The 17001-nt window shown below is 42.0% G+C and overlaps 1 protein-coding gene across 2 annotated transcripts; it reads right to left on the bottom strand.

Moving 5' to 3' along the window:
- Positions 1-729: 729 nt before the first annotated feature.
- Positions 730-7844, bottom strand: LOC108116368 (box A-binding factor). Of its 2 annotated transcripts, none has more exons than XM_017228201.2 (6): positions 7314-7844; positions 3294-3601; positions 2254-3178; positions 1698-2190; positions 1276-1618; positions 730-1212 (listed from the first exon to the last, which is right to left on the bottom strand). In XM_017228201.2, the coding sequence occupies exons 1-6, from the start codon at positions 7356-7358 to the stop codon at positions 1116-1118; spliced, it is 2211 nt and encodes a 736-aa protein (XP_017083690.1). In that variant the 5' UTR covers positions 7359-7844; the 3' UTR covers positions 730-1115. The 2 variants fall into 2 exon arrangements, with proteins under 2 accessions (XP_017083690.1, XP_017083691.1); XM_017228202.2 differs by having other exon boundaries at positions 731-1212; positions 1276-1594; positions 7314-7842.
- Between the last annotated feature and the right edge of the window lie 9157 nt (positions 7845-17001).

Here is a 17001-nt window from a genome sequence, read left to right as displayed (position 1 = left end):
TTTTGCCAACACATTCCATAGCTGCCGGGTGCTGGGGCCGCCGTCTCATTACTCATTCGCACCCCAGCCTGAAAGGCACAACCACAGGTACAACTTTTGAGCCACCAGACTCTCCTCCAGAGCCGCAACTTCGCTGGGTCTCGGTAAACTTGGAGCGCCGGCCAGAGCGAACGCTAATAAAAGCGGTCGTAAAACAAGTTTGCCTAATTGATCGAGCGTACGCCAAAAACAAAAAAGAAGGCTCTTTCGGACAAAGGCTGTGGATGGTGGATGGTGGAGATCCCAAAGCCGAGGCGTTAACTTGGGGGAACTGGACTCCATCTTCGGGCCGTGGGGCATTTTTGCCATACCATACCATACCATACCGTACTGTCGAAACCGCCGAAAGGAGATCAAAGACAGCGGCTGCAGGCGGTGGCGTTACTCGGCGGCGGCGTTGTGCGTCGGACAGGCTTTTAAGCGATGACACCAAATCGCTATTTAGACACTGCTCCAGGGATCCTCGGATCTCGGATCTCGGATCCGTTTCGTTCCGTTCCGAGGCCTTTGCCTTTTTGCCTTTAGCAACTTGTTAAGATTTTATGGTCTCGCGCTGTGGTCTGTGGAGGTCATTAAAATTAATTTGGATCAATTTGGTTGGCTGCCAAATTGTTGACAATGAAATATAACGAGCTCCGGCGAGGTCTTTCGCGTCCTGGTAAAGCCATCAAAGTCCCCGAGTGTCTTGCGTTTACAACTTATTTATTTTGTTGAATTTAAAAAGAGATGCTTAAACATACAAAATCGTAGACTTCATTATGGGCTCTTGTGCTGTCTTTTAACTAAACTATATATATAGTACAGCGATCTGAACCTAAGTAGTTGGCACAAATCATTTCAAACTAGTTGCTGTAAGCAGTTGACTAAAAAGGAGGAAGACGTTTAAGTATCTTGGCTATTGGAAACCCATTAAGTCTTCCTCTAACTGGGACATTGGTCTTGGCTCTATATATATATATATATATATATATATTGATATATCTAAGAATAGGGCTTAAATAAATATTTTGGCAACTTTGACATTTTGGTTAGGTTAACTTTAGATTACTTTAGTTCGTAGTTAAGTAAGGATTATCTTAGTTATTCGATGATCTCTCTGGGAGTCCAGTGCGCGTGATGACGCTGGGGGTCAGTTCACTGTTGGAACTTCGACCGCTTTCGATGGTGGGTACTCTGTGGGATATAATCCACCATGATTAGAATTTCTGATAGAATCTGGAAGGATCTTTAACTTACGGTTGAACGATCTGACGGTTTATCGCCACAACGCTTGGCAGGTGAGGCGACTGGCTCTGGGGAGTCGATTGTTGGCTGTAGGGCGAGTGACTCTCGCCGGTCACGTGGTGACGAGCGGACATGTTGAGGGTACCGTCGGAGGTTGGTGGTGCCGAAGTGTTCAGCGAAATGGCCACACCCCGCTGGCCACCTGACGGACCCGTCGTCGACATATCATGCAGCTCCGGACTGGCATTCTGCTGGCTACTCATCATGGTGATTGGCACCTGGGAGGGATAGAGCGGATTGTTCGCCATCAGGGTGACTCCTTGGGACATGCCTGGCGTTGGAAATAGGAACAAGCCAAGAGTTGGGATTAGTTTTTTAACTCTACCACCAGATTTATCAGCTGAGCCTTCCTAGCTTCTGATAGGAATACTTACTTGGCAGCGGTGCCCGATGAATGGGAGCTCCTCCATTGTTCTTTGGCTTCCGCTTCCGCTTCTGGATGCCCTCCTTCTTCATCGAAAGCGGGCGATTCATGTTGTGCAGCTTGAAGTACAGCCCGCATGCGTTGCACACGGGATTGCCCTCGTTGTTGCGACGCCAAAGCGTTGTCGAGTTGGTCTGGCAGTTGGCGCAGGTTACCCCGTTGCGTCGATTGTTGGGTGCAACGGCTGCCTTGGGCTTGGCCTGGCGCTGGGGCATGCGCGGTACTCTCATATAGGGTGAGCATTGGTGGCAGAAATACTCATTACCTTTGCGGGCTAAAGGTCCGTTGCAATTATCGCACTTGATGTCGTGGTTGGGTGACGAGGTGGACGAGGCAGACACCAAACTTCCATCATACTGGCCAATGCTGCTGGCGGCTGACCAGTGGGCAGCGGGCACGTTACCCGCTGCATAATCATCAATAACCTGCGGATGAAAGTTGGTCTGTGGAGCATAAAGAAGTTCAGTTAGATAGGCAACATAGGTTTGGGATTAATCTTTACTTACAAAGGACACATTCTGGTACTCTGGCGGTGCGGGAGATGGCCACATGTCGATGGCATTGCCGCCGTCGTTGAATGCTATCGTCTGGAAAGTGGCTGGTCCAGCCTGGCGCAGTTGATTTATACCAGTTTCGGACTTGGTCAGGAACTGCCCGGTGCCCGGAACACTATAGATGGTGTTGCCCTGCTGCAACGCGGCCGGATAGCTGTTGCTGGTGAAGCTGTGGTTGGGCGGGAAGGGGGTGTAGGCGTTGCCCAGATCGGCGTAAGTCTTGGCCTCGTTGACTTGAACACTCCCATCCACCACTGGTGCATCGTAGTACAGACTCGAAGTGGATGTCTCCGGTCCTGCAGTGGTGAATCGCCCATCCTCCGTGACGAAGCGAACGGTGCCGCCATGAGAACTTGTGGCTAGGTGGACACCTTGGGCTGCCGCCGCTGCTACCACTGCGGCGGCTGCCTGATTAACCTGGTGGTGTTGGTGCTGCTGATGCTGCTGGTGCTGATGGTGCTGCTGCTGCTGATGATGCAGTGCCTCCGCTGCATTGCTTATCACAATGGTCTCGCCATAGCTACCGCCATTGGGCGTTGGACATTGCTGCTGCTGCTGGAGTTGTTGCTGCTGTTGCTGTGACTCTCCCGATGTCTCACCCTTTTCGATAGTTTCGATTTTAATGGCAGCCACATCATCGCCGGGGCAGATAAGCTGTCCGGAGGAATAGGTATATATGGTACCCGGTGGTGCTCCGGCGGCATTTCCCACCTGTTCCTGCAACTCTGCATTTCGTGGCGCCATCTGCACGTAGTGGGTAGCTCCGGGCGAGTGATGAGCACTGCGCTGGAACTCAATGTGACTATCCGGAGCAGATCCCGAGCTAGCGTTGCTGGCGTTTGTGCTGGGCTCACCCTCGCGAACTTCGTTCAGTTCACTGAAATTGTTTATGAATTTAGTATAGCAAGGCAAGAGGGAACAGTAAGCATTTTAGATATATATCTGATAGATATACTATATAGAATATCCGCAGGGTTACTAATCATACTTACAGAGTGCCCGCTGTGGTGAGAATGCGCGCGCGCTGAATGCGCGGCACCACGTACTGCTCTTCTGGTTCACTGACACCCGCCTGGCTTGTCTGCACTACCACGCCCACCGATGTTGCTGGCTGCTGTTCCTGTTGCTCCTCCAGATTGCCGGACAGCTGCTCGGCCCCGTTGCTAGCCTCAAGCTTAATCTTGTCCAGCAATTGAAGTTCCTGCTTGGTCAGAGCCGACTGCTGTTGCTGCTGTTGCAATTGTTGCTGCTGCTGCTGCTGCTGTTGTTGCTGCTGCTGCTGCGTTGTCTGCTGTTCCATCTGCAATGAGCAAGCGACAAGTGTTGAATGTTATATTTCGCTCGGCTTGCCACAAAAGTGTGGCTCCAGTTCCGGCCGACGCAGTGCGAACTGGCCGCCTCGATTTCCGCCACAAAAGTCAACAAGACGCAAGCCCCGGGCCAAGATGACTGAGTCGGACTTCAAAGGGGCCCGCCCGCTCTCGGCTCACAGCTCAATTTGTCGCCTACAACCATAAAGTACCAGAAACAGCAACAGAAACTGAAACGTCAATGGAGACGGGCTTGAAGACGACCCACTCCTCCTCTGCCTGCCTTTCTGCCGCTCAGTGTCAACATTGTCGAACACATTTTTCACTTTTATTCCATTTCATTTCCCCGCAGAAGAAGTATTTACTCACAGAACCCTAAACCCAGAGCGGTGTCTTGGTTTCGTTTTCAGTTTTTTGTTTTTTTTTTTGGTTGTGTATTTGGGTTTTTTCTTTGGTTTTTGGCGGAAATTAAAGTTGGCCATAAAATCGCTTTGCTTTCCCCGTCGTACGTCAGTCCGCTTGGGTTTATGACCTCATTCCGTTGGGGGTGGCACTTCCACTTCCACTTCCCATTCCCATTCTACGCCCCTTTCCCGTCCTCAAACTTATGTCAACACATTCGATCGTCACTGTCACCTGATTCACGATGCGGCCCCGGGCGGAATTTGACGCCAGTCCGCTCTTGACAAGTGCCATATAGCTGGGAGGCTTTCAGGTGGGTTTCACCTTTACTATAGCTATAAATATATTTTTATATAGTGTGTGCGTGTGAGTGTATGTCGGTGTGTAACCAATATGTTCAATGAACACACCACTGGGGAAATCCAAAGCAATATTCAAGGATGGCAGGCCATCAAGTTGGGTTTACCAATTGCGTTTAATTTATGAAGCAAACTTCATGAAAATATTCTTTAAAATGGAAAATCAAACACACTTTTATTGGAATAATAAAAAATATATTTTATATTTAACTAGTTGACTCAATTCGATGTACAATAAATCTAATGATACTTCTATAACACTCTGATTCTGTCATTTTATGTTTTTCTAAAGATCATAAGAAGAAATTAAATGAAATGTTATTCCCCTTGTTAGATCAATAAGTCTTACAAGAAAACTCACAAGAGAACTCACCTCTAAGAACCCTAATTACTTATTTGCTTTCCCTTAAATAATATTTGATTCATTTTACGCAGAACTTTTGGGTGACTTGCCACAAATGATTGATACATTTTATGGGTAGATACAAGCTAAGGCCAACCTGTGATTCATAAAAATAAGTTGACAAGTCATAAAAATGAAAAATTACCAAGTACAAAGTTTAACTATCTTTTTGGAAGAGCTTAAAAGAGTTCTATGGAAAATCCAAATCACTATATAGACTTCCAATGATACTATGCGAAGCTTGTCATCGTCTTTGGGCAAAGTTCAAAGGAATTCCCTGGATGGGAAGAGACCAAGATAATGTGGTGCAAACGTCACTTTGACAATCGGCTGGCCAAATGCAGATAAACCCGACTTTGAGTGTGTATATATAGCAGTACGATAGGTATGCCCCCATGCACGTGCCATGTACCGCAAAAAAGTTAAGATACTACGGCCGAACGATACGGACAATATCTTATCCGGGCGCTATCAATGTACATAATCAGCTGCTACTGCTACTGCTGCTGCTGCTGGGCCTGAGTCTGAGAGGTCATGGTTGGTATCCCCCAACCCAGTACCCAGTTCCCCCAGTTCCACCTTCAGCTACGTCATCAATAGGGACAGATAAATCCAAGAATTACAATAAGTTGGGCAAGACTCGGGCTGTTTGTCAGTCGCCTCGAGAAGTATGGCATGTGCTATTTGCTTGGCTTAGTCAAGACCCATTGCGAGGGTGTGGAGTCAGTCCACTCGACTTATGAATGAAATCTCCCCAGTCACACCCACAGTCACATACAAATGCTCCGACTTTATCTATATAAACAAAAGATATTGGCTATATATAATCGCACCTCGTTTCACTTTCGTTGAGCTTGGGTTTGTGGTTAAGTCAATTTCCAAAGGCAACCCAACGGTTAGTAACTTTCAATGTTGCGTTTATGTAATTTGAATGCTAAAGAATTTATATATATTTATTTGATTTAGTAACAGTTTGAAGATCTTTATAACCATTATTTTTTTTTCAATTTATGTTTGTGAAAAGAAGTTCAGCTTTTAGGTGATGTAAGGCAAGGCGTTTTACGCACAAAAACCATTCAGTATTAAAGATGAATTCTGCATTGTAGCAACTTATTTGTTAAAAAATTTTATTTATATTCAAAATATCTTACATTTATATTACATAAACAGAATAAAAAGATCTGCCAATAGTTAAAATAAAACATAGTTATCTTATTATATAAACTCAACCCATTCCCAAAACCCCAAAAGAGCCTCTTTACTCTTTCTTTCTATCAGTCATTAGAAGATTCTCCGATTAATTAAAAGTCCATTGCAGTTGGCTAATGAAAGTGAGATAAGCTGCCAGCTGCATTTACAGCTCTATTAAAGGGCCATCAATCGCAACCTTCGCCCCCCGTCCTATCTCGGCCATCAACTGTCAACTGGCGACGCGTGTCTAATAAAAGTATCTCCAAAAGCAACTGCAACTGCAACAACTATCGATGCCGCCATTGAGAGCAACTGTTAACGAACTGAGTTTCCATTGGCTGGCTGGCCAACTTCCGGCACGGGCAAAGTAACCCCCAGATGGGCCAAGGGTTGGCAATCGGCCGGTTCATTCATGAAACCACCCCAAAAACCCAAAAAAGGATAGGCTCGAGACAGGGATAAGAACCAGGTCTAGAGCCAGGACCAAAGCGAGGTGATAAGATTGACATAAATTTCACATTATCCGTGCCGAAAACTGTCCTTTTTTTTCATGAATGAAGTAGAAGCAGAAGTTGAAGTCGGCGGCTAGCGTGTTTCAAATTTTATTTTTGTCAAAGGTATTTTGACGCCACCTCCGATCGCAGCTGAATTTGGGCCTCATAAAGATTAGCCATCTTTCCACATTTAACTTGGTTTCTTATTTTGTTGCCTCATTCTCGTTTCCTTAATGGTTTCGGTTTTTCTTTTTCTTTAAGAGCAGATACAAAAATAAGTGTCGCAGTTTTGCCGCTGCATCCCACAGATGACTCATTATAAATCTATTTGGCTTATCGCGTGACGCGGCGCTGGGTAATCTGGCTAAGAAAAATCACTGTCGCTTACGGAAAATCCTTTTTTGATTTTAAATTAAATTAAATTACTTCCCTCAACTGTTTTGTAGCTCTTTAAATTCCATTAATTAATAAATTAATATTTATTTGCGTTTTTCTACTGATCTATAAACTTGATCCGTCTGCTTTTTATGGCCCTATATGGCCTGTCTATTTAGCTTAATGAACTTGTGTGAGAAAACGTTAAAAACTTTTATGATCTTGTCTCTTCAACAAAGTTGAAATGATAGATAGGCTTATAGAGATCTCGTAAATTGAGCCTTAAAAAGGTATTTAAATGTGTTTAAAAGAGTTCCCGTTTAGTTGCTTGATTTTTAAACGATTTTTTGATGTTTTTACATTAGCTTGAGGCAGCAAAAGCAAACTAAAAATATTTAACCACTTAAAATAGAAATCACTTAACCATTTTTTAACACACTTTTTGATTTTGAATTTTTAGATTTTTTCTGTTACCCACCTTCAGCTGCATTTTCAAACTCGTTGAGATAGTTTTGCAGACCATCAAACAGAATTCTTCTTTTTGGGTTTCTTCCGGCGTTTTATCTAAGTTTGGTTTTTATCACTTGATTTCCAAGTTCTGTTGTGTTTCGTATCTTTTTTTTTTGTTTTTAAGAAGCTATCACATGCACGATGTGTCCAGGTGTTGGGACCACTTCTTGAATGAATCTCGGCAGCGGGTAAACTGGCGCGAAAAATGCGAAATAGGAACTTTTGTGGGTGATCTAACTCTGTCATTCGAGGAGCAAATCGAGGTTGTGGCCCGCGCGCAACCTTTAGCGGTAAGCAGTGATACGAAAAAGTGCTACTATTTTCTTTTTTTGATTCGAGACCAACTCGACTCTGACGATGGTACTGGGCTCTGGTCTGTGGTCTGTGGTCTCTGGGCTCGGAACACTGAACACTGAACGCCTAACAGTGCGATGACAACAACGACGACGACGCAATGCGGTGTCTGGCGCGAGTTTGCCGCCCAATTAGTTTACCCACACTGATGCACAAACAGCACCTCTGCGGTTGGGCGGACCCACACCTGTGTGGGTGTACGATCCTGTCCGTGTGCGCCATCGTTATGATTTATTCTATGGTATTGGTTATCTTATCGCCTCATATGCGATAAGGTGTGATCATAGTGTTGGTGTCTTGGATGCGATAAGTATCCGTGAGATACAAATTGCGCCTGCGTGCTCGGCGACGTTGTTCCGATTTTTCTCTACCCTCTTTACTCTATATTACTCTCTATACTCTCTTTTCGTACTCGAATATTACGAGGTCCCGAAGAGTGGCGTCAAGAGACCCACCGCAGGCCGGCATAGTTCTGCCAGCCCCACACGTTTGATACCATTTCGTACCCCGATCTTCAGCTCACCACCCCGCCAGCTATTTGTCAATTGTGCAATTTAGTCTAGCGCATTTTCTAATTGCACTCATAAAACACTTTTCTGGCAAACTAATAAACACGACCAACGTTAGTCAACGTCAACAGAATATCATCGGATCCGGCGGGCTTGGGTCCGGGTCTGGAAAGTGGGTCCGGGCATGGGCACGGGTACGGGCCTTTTGCCTGGAGACTTTATATGACCCCACCGAACACTACATTCGCTTGAATGTGGGTTGCTTTGACAACTCGACTGCTTCGTTCCACTTCACAATCGACTCTCGAGTGTTGAAACTAATGAATGTCGGAGGCGAAGGCGAAGGCGGAGGGCAGGGACACACGTGGTCGAGGATCAGGTGCTGCGAATGTATATTGCAAAACCCCTGAAATGTCACCAGCCAGGAAAAGATTGAGTTTGAAGTGGCTGCCTGATTGGAGTGCTCGATGGGTGATCTGATACATTTTTCAACCTGTCTGTTACAGAAATGTACTTTGTAAGCAAGAGGCTCGGTGAATAAGTCAATAATGTTTAACTTTGTAGTTTCAAAAACCATTCTGGGGAAAATCGAAGGATTTTCTATAATTCAGACTAATATCAGCCGCAAATCTAAAGAAATACACCACAAAGTAAACGTATATTTGATTTTCTTACAAAGTTTACCCTTTATTTTCATTTTCTCATACCAATCTAACATTTCTGTACATTAATCTTTAATAATTTTCAAAGAAATCCAAGATAAATTGGGTATTTCAGCGAAATTCCTTCATCTACTTGCATACCCACAGCTTTCACTCCTTGGAAGAGGGGCAATCTGTAAGCTAGCCACATATCTTGGACACCCAACCAAGTTGGCCCAGCAAATCATAAATTGTTTATAGTTAAAGTCATAAAACAAGCAGATATATGACGGCCATTAACATGCACAATCCCCTCTTGGAGTTGTGGCTTATAATACGCCACAATTACGAGGCAACTTTCCGCTCCTCGAATGAATGGAAATGAAAATCGCTTGGTGGTGGCCGCGATAATTTTAATTGTTGCAACTCATGTGGTGCATAAATCATGGAGCAAATCTTAAGAGCAAAACCGGCAGACAAAAAGTATCTAATAGTAGCTGCTGCTGCGTGTCGCGAAATATCTTTGCAGTGATTAATCACTCAAAAAACTGACAGCAATGCCAGTTTCGATCTCTGAGCGTTGCCTAACAAATGGCGCTACATGAATTCAACATTACAGGCGATTAATGCGAGACCTGAGAGGACTTTGGTCTTCAGTTCGGGTTCCATAGGAAACTCGATCCTCTGGAGGGGAGAGGACTGAAACTGAGTCATCTATAGGTGGTTTCTTTTTGTAGTTGGCCTGGCAGAGCCGGGCAATTAATACCCTAATTGATGGCACCGCCGCACCTAGCTTTAGGCGCTTTACCAGCGAATTTACGACCCTAAGACGCAAGACTTAGGGGCGGCAAAACAGACAGAGTCTTAAGATTGCTGACCATGGCGTATCGTGCATTGGAATCGGTACACCCTTCAACTTGTCCACATCCGTGCAGTTTCAAGTGGCGGAGCAATGCCAATGTGGAGCACAAGGCAAACCAAAACCAAGAACCCGAAGCCAAAAAGTTATCTACTTTCAAGTGTTCTCGGGCCCGTTGACAGTATCACCGATCTTTGCCCGGAATGACGCTATGGAATTTAATTTATATATATATATATATTGTATACCATTCTCTTCTTGTTTTGTTGGAAAAATAATAATAATAATATTTTTTTTATATTTTTTGTTTGGCGGCGCAAAAGGGTTGCTCTGATAAGGAAAATATAAGAACACTTTGGAAATTAAACGTCCCAGGGCCAACAAAGGCGTGCGCCATAGTTTTAATTATAGCCAGCAGCAGGGGTGCGATCCGATCTGAGTCCAAGACCCGCTAGCCCCTCTTCTATGGATGATCCAACCCCGACGTCGAAACGTTGCCCAATCCCTGCCAGTCCGCAATGGCGTGGCTCAATCGAATAAAAATGAAATGGAGATGGAAATGGAAATGGAAAATGGAAATGGAAGTGCTGTTATGGCTGCATTCTGCGCTTTTCGACCAAACCAGCAAATTGGGTTCAAGTAAATTCTATTAACCCGCCGGCGGGGTCATAAATCATCCGGCGAAGGCACGCTACCGACATTTCGGACATGAGTTATGAAAATGGAACTGCGCACTCCGCATTGCCGGGTGATGGGCCAAGTGGCGTTCCAAATCGATGAGGAACTGGCGGAGGAGCAGGAGGTTGGATATGGCAAAAGGAGCTGGCTAAAACAGTTAAGCTTTCTTTGTTTACGCTCCGTGGAGTTGACACTTGGTTAACGAATGTTCGTTCTTATATTTATGGATTGGATACTCGGACAGTGATGTATCTTTCGGATGAGTCAGGGGAAAGTTGCGATATCAGAGAAGAAAGGATGGATATAACGAAGAAGCTCCACATATCACATTAATGGTATGAGATATGAGAGTATGAAGATAATTAAATGATCTTCAAATAATATATTTCCGTTTTCAGTAATAGTCCAAAAATCTTAAATCTCCAAATGGCTGTTCAATCTATCAAATCTTTTACTTTTAAAAAGCTGGAACTGTTAAAATTGACTTATTCCTGTTTTAAAGATGATTCCACATCAGCTTTATGATGTTATAAATAAGAAGTAATGTAAGTTTTGAAATATATATAGTATATATCCCATACAGGTTCCCCAAGTGCATAACCACTTGCGATTGGCAGTGGCAGCGTCTTCAGTGCGAAGTTCTCGCGTTTGTTGAGTATACGCACCTTTGTTTGCCAATGGGGCCTGGCTATGACTCATCATCATTATAACTGGCAATCCATAATAATCCATGAGAGGTGCTGCTGCTGCTGGGCATTGTTTTGGCATGGCCAATGTGGTGGGACGTGGGACGTGGGGCAACCACAAAACAGCAACAGCAACAGCAACGACATCGACGCCATTAACGTTAACAATCATGGCTACTGGGGTTGATTGGGATCGCCACTTGGAGTGGGTACCTCGGGTCTGAGTACGGTTATGGTTACGGGTACGGGTATGGGTATGGATTTGGGTTTGGTTTTTTTTCTTTTGGTTTTTGGGTAGGTAGCTGGTTAACTGACGACTCCAGCGACCCCAAAACGCATACAAACATTATTTATTACTTATGAGCGCTGACATTTTGTTGTTTTGGCTTAACTGGAACCTCGAACGAACGTTGTTTTTGTCAACTTGCGATTTAGCCATGAGAAATTTATGGCTAGACTTTCGTTGCCACCGATTTGGATCGAAAATAACGTAAGGCCGAGATACACGATGTTACTTTTCCGCGGCTGCTCGAGGAAATGCTCCTAGGGAATTGGAAACTCCGGTGGGTGTTGCACACCCTCCGATTGCTCCTATCAACCAAAGCGATTTTTCCTATCGTCGGCGCCTCTAATACGGCCATGTATACCCACCTATGTGCTGTACATAGCGGGACATATCGAATATCTGAGAATAGATAGTGGCCTTAGATAAGTTAACGTATCTTAACAGAGATTTCGACTACCCCCCAACACGGCATTCCGAGATATCCCTAAACATTGTGGCAGGCCCCCCAACGGATCGAAATCGTAAGTCAATCGGTGGCGGCTACTTAACCTACTCATACTCCGACTCCTCGTCTTGGACAAACATCCGAATGGGTCTGGGGAAATTTGCTTAACCGATAATGAGAACTCTATCTGTGACGTCGCCAATTCCTTTAGGGGATTGGGGGATGGGGACATGGTTGACCCAGCTAGATAAAAGTATCTAATCTTGGCTTTTTAGCGATACACGACCACCAATGCCGCCGTATTTATAAGATAATGAAGATTTGCTATCAATTGGGAAGTTGTTGTTAGTGTTGTTTGGCGTTCCTGATATTGCCGTTGGTAGGATATCGGTATCAGTTTGGGGTATCTGCAGCCAGTTAAGGTACCCACTTCCAGTTTAGGTCGGGGTTCTGGGTATGGGTATGGTTCTGGTGTTCTGGTGTTCTGTTTCTGGTTCTGCGCCTGGGCATGGCTCTCTCTCGCGGTCTGTATCAGTATATCAGTGTTTGAACTGATAATGTCCCAAGATAATAAGCGATAATAATTTGAATTTTTCAGTAATTCCTTAAGTTTGGACGACCAGCGGCATGGAATCTAATCACAGTTGGTGAGTGTAACTGGGATTTTCAACATGGAAACATTGCGCGTCCGTCGGGTCTGTCGTCCGCTTTTCATTTAAGGATACCAATCTGTGAAAATGTGATGTGTTACTCAAACTAAGACAAAACTGAAATGAATCTCATTAATGGATTACCAGTTATCCCCATAAAGTGTATTTAACTAAGGCAGCCGTTTATGTAAGTGCTGCCAATGAAAAATTGTTCTTTTTGCTGTGCGTTTCGGGAATTGAAAATTTGATCTTTGGCTCATCGATAAGATACTGGCTAGGCCCTGTGTATAAATTCCAACTGCCAAAGCAGCGCTCAAGTAACACTTGAGAAAGCGAAAGTCAACTTTGGAAGTTAATTAACGATCCGCTGATTAGATTAGAATATGCTTATTAACTAACACTCCGGGTCGGTATCAACCCAACCAAAAAAGTACCTCAAAATAATTTCCAAGAAATCGCCAAAAACGCCATGAAGTGCAGTTTTTTTCGGACCAAAACCAATTCCTATCGATCTTATCCATTTCGCTGATCGTCTACCAAGGAAGTTTGTGTTTTTTTTCACTGAAAGTTTAAATCATAAATTCGTGACATTCTTTTTTCATTTTTGAATTGTTGTTTCTGATGAGGTGGTGGTGCTGCTTCTTGCTCGTTTTCATTATCTTAAGTACACATTCTGAGGTACAAACGTCAGTTGGGCGATAAGGCCAGCAAGAGCAACGTAACCACCCGAGGAAGACATCAAAAAAGCAGTCAAGTCAACAACAAACAGAAAAGAACAGAGGGGCAATGGCGGGGGGAATGGACTGTTCTAAATGCAATCTGTTTGCGCAACTCACAACCTGAACTGAACCCGTATAAGGGTATACCTACCTAGCCAGAAATCGGGGAATTTTCAGCATTTTCACGCTAAATAAATCAGGCAAATGTCAAACATTTAATTAGGTGCACCGCAGCCAAGGAAAGTGAATAAGGAAACAAGCAATTCTTATACAGAATATAATATATAGTAGTATGGTATATAGCATATAGCATAGAGTATATAGAGTTACAGAACTCAGGTGAGCTGCCTTGGAACTTGGGTTTCTGCATATGGTAAATACCATTATCAAATCATATTATCTTATTTATAAGCATTATCGTGCCACAGATACAGATTGCCTATCTATGGAATGGGCATGTAAAAAAATCATATATACTCAGATATCTTACCGAGTGTGGTTATTTCGTTGCTGGCACAGTAAGTTTTGCACTTTCCATTAAAACGCGCTCCGTTCTCAGTCAAATCGTGTAGCAATTATAAAATAAAATTATAATCATAATAATAATGCATTATGGCATTGAATGGAGAGCAGCCAGATCGTAAAGTGACTAACCAGAAAAGTGTGTGAGCAAAAAAAAAACAAGAAACGCTTCTAATAAAAAAATAGAGCCATAAAGTGTCGAGCGTCAGGCCTAACATGAACTCATCGTAAATTACGGACAACAAGTGTGTGTACTAAAAACGTAAAAAACTGAGGATACATCTATATATATATATATACTTGTATATATCATCAAACAAAAGGACTGAGAATAAAGCCCATTGTGAATTTGTGACAGCTTTAATGGTCGTATATACAGTTTGTGACCTAAGTGCCTTACGTAAAGGAAGTCACGGGCTAAGCCCTAGTGAAATTTCGGAAGCTGATTAAGTATATCCCGCTTCCGATTTTTTAATATTCTATATCTCCTTGGTGTAACTCGGTACCAGTCTTCAGAAATTCTGTGATATGACATTAGTCAACATGCGTAGCAATTTCTGAAGATATATTTTAAGAACTTTATCATATTTCTTGGAATTTCGAAACTTTGGTTGCCGGCGAAGTCTCAAAAAATCTTTTCAGAGCTTTTGATAAATGCTTATGTAAGAATTATATTATAAAATATTAAACGATTTTTCAGAAAAAGAGGTTTATACGCATCTGATTTGCGCATAATATCCATTTATGGTCATTATATATATCTAGCCTAGTTTATGAACAAATAACCAAGTTATTTACTAGCAGCAAACATCAAGTCTGAGCTCTTATAAAATGAGAGTCAACAAATTCAGTCTAATGATCACCAAACAATGATTCAAAGTTGCCAGGGCTTAGCAAATTAAGGTTAATTGAATATTATTTGCGAGTTTGGTTACTTAGAGGCCACAATTTCATATCAGATTTATAAATTTATTGGGTAATTCATATAAGAAACGAATAGTTTTAAAGTGAAAAAAGAAAGATTTCAATGGTAGTTGAAAATTGGGTTAAAAACCATGTGAAAACATTTGAAATTTGTACAGAAAGATTCAAAATATAAACATTGAAAGACTTTATCTTATCGTTCATGATTTGATATCGTGCAAGACAAGGCTATGTGGCTGGCATTATCATTCCATTATTTGCCCAAAGCTCTGATAGTGGAAACCTGACCCGGCGCCAAAAAAAACTAGCAATCTCTAGAGTGAAAGTTTGCGAATAGACCTGAGCAACGACCGATTAGGCTGGAAAATGCAGATAGTATCCGTAATTATCAAAAGAAAGGTTTCAGTGCCCAAAATATTTATCAAGGGGAATATTTTCATTTGAATGGACTTCGTTTCGTGGCTAATCGAGAGCGGTATCAATCAAATTTACTGAACGGAGCCTCCTGCTCAGAGCCACTTGAACGGTGCACGAGCCGTTTTCAGCCAAAGGCCCTCGCGACATGCGGCACTTTTGTACAGTCACGTAGCCAGGCGGGGCTGCCAACCACCAACCAACACCCACAGCTAACCCAACAGCCCACCTCAGACCCTCCCTGGTGGATCCCCACCCTCGACAAAAGAGCAAACAACCCTGGCAATAAACAAAAACTGTTTTGCCACAGAAAATGACTTTCAGATTTTGTTGCTGTTGTCGTTTTGTAACGCGTGACTCCCATAAAAAATCAACAGCAACCAACGTTCGGAAAGTTTATTAAAAAAGAAATAGAGCGAAAAAAAAGAAGAATATAAATAGAGCGAGAGGGTTAAGGAGAGGGAGGACCCAGGGAGTGACAGGGACAGAGACAGAGCGGAGGGGACTCAGCAATGCGACGTTATCTTATCACTGAAAATGTCGCTTTCGTAAATGGCGGCGCACAAAATAATATAATACACACATACACATCCCCCCAAACCTCCCACCTCACCTCCTACAGATACACACAGGCACTCTGCTACATTGTTTTGTTCCTGTCAGTAATTGTACAATTCTAGAGTGGCCCAGAGTAGGTGGCACCTGAGTTCGATTTTTCATTTGGTTAAACACTTTTAAAGATTTCTTTATTTTTGTAAATATTTTTAATATAGCAATAAAATATGGTGTTCTTGAATCTACAGAGGTGTTTTATTTTATATGGAACTTGAATTAACAGTTAATATATGTGGGCACTTTTTCTTTTAGTTAAATAAAAAATATATAACATGTACCTATATTATGTTTAGGAGTACCTATGATGTCATGATATCAGGATGATTATTGCTTCCATTAAGAACACTTACTACACCTTTCAATTTAAACAACCTCTCAAGTTATTGGCTAATTTTATTTTTATAGTATATAATAAGTTCATCACTCTTTCTTTATTTATTCATATATATATATTTAAATTTTAATACTTTTTACATAATTTATCGAATTTTTTAACAATTACTTTTTTCTAGCCATCTAGCCTCATTTCTAGAGCTAGAAGCTCTTTTTTTCTCTTTATCTTTATATATATATATATATATATTGAATATTTATAAATATTTTTTTTAAATTATATATAATAATATTTAATTATATATTTATTGGAGAGATATTTAATATTAAAGATAAGCACCCTCAAATTTAATAAATAACAACAAACTCAACAAATTAAAACCCTTATATAATAACGTTTTTTAAATGTCTAATATTAAAGAAATAAAATCACGTCAAAACATACATCAGTGATGACAAATTGGCTATGAAAAATGAGTTTAAAAAAAAATTGTATTGACAAGTTTTAAGCTTACAAGAAAACAAACATTTTCTGTAATAATTATTTCTTGAAAAAAATGAATACACTTTATACTAACTAGTCTAATTGGTTAAATTGGTTTTTCTACATAATAGTTCGCATGTAGATAAATACGGCAACTTATACGCTCTGTGAAAACAGAGGAACCTATTTTTACTTGACGTGTAATGTTCAAATCTACAGCATTTTCATGTGAGCCAATATGGAAGGCAACAATTTAAGTGCATACTTTTAGGCATTTCAGATCAATATGCCATTTAAGCACTTACCAACACTGAAAAGCAAAATCAAACTAAATAAGATTCCTCATACGCCCCGTAGCTGAACTTAGCTATTTTTGTTTAATATTTTAATTAATTAACTCTCTTTTTATGTGCAAACTTTTAAGCATTTTAGATCAATATGAAATTGACGCAACTAACAACACTGAAAAGCAGACACGACTTAAATCGCATCATGCATACGCCCTGTTGTTTAAGCTAAAAACTCACTTTTGAAACA

The sequence above is a fragment of the Drosophila eugracilis genome, unplaced genomic scaffold (assembly GCF_018153835.1).
Source record: "Drosophila eugracilis isolate 14026-0451.02 unplaced genomic scaffold, ASM1815383v1 contig_367, whole genome shotgun sequence".
Classification (NCBI taxonomy): domain Eukaryota; kingdom Metazoa; phylum Arthropoda; class Insecta; order Diptera; family Drosophilidae; genus Drosophila; species Drosophila eugracilis.
This window is presented reverse-complemented; position numbering and strand designations above follow the sequence as displayed.

What these genes read in the sequence shown, in the direction of transcription:
- LOC108116368 (XM_017228201.2), bottom strand. Translation starts at nt 7,358, where the DNA reads ATGGTCTGCAAAACTATCTCAACGAGTTTGAAAATGCAGCTGAAG. An exon ending in AGTACCAGAATGTGTCCTTT is followed by an intron (nt 2,191 to 2,253) that starts GTAAGTAAAGAT and finishes TATGCTCCACAG; the next exon opens with ACCAACTTTCATCCGCAGGT. An exon ending in TCATCGGGCACCGCTGCCAA is followed by an intron (nt 1,619 to 1,697) that starts GTAAGTATTCCT and finishes TCCCAACTCTTG; the next exon opens with GCTTGTTCCTATTTCCAACG.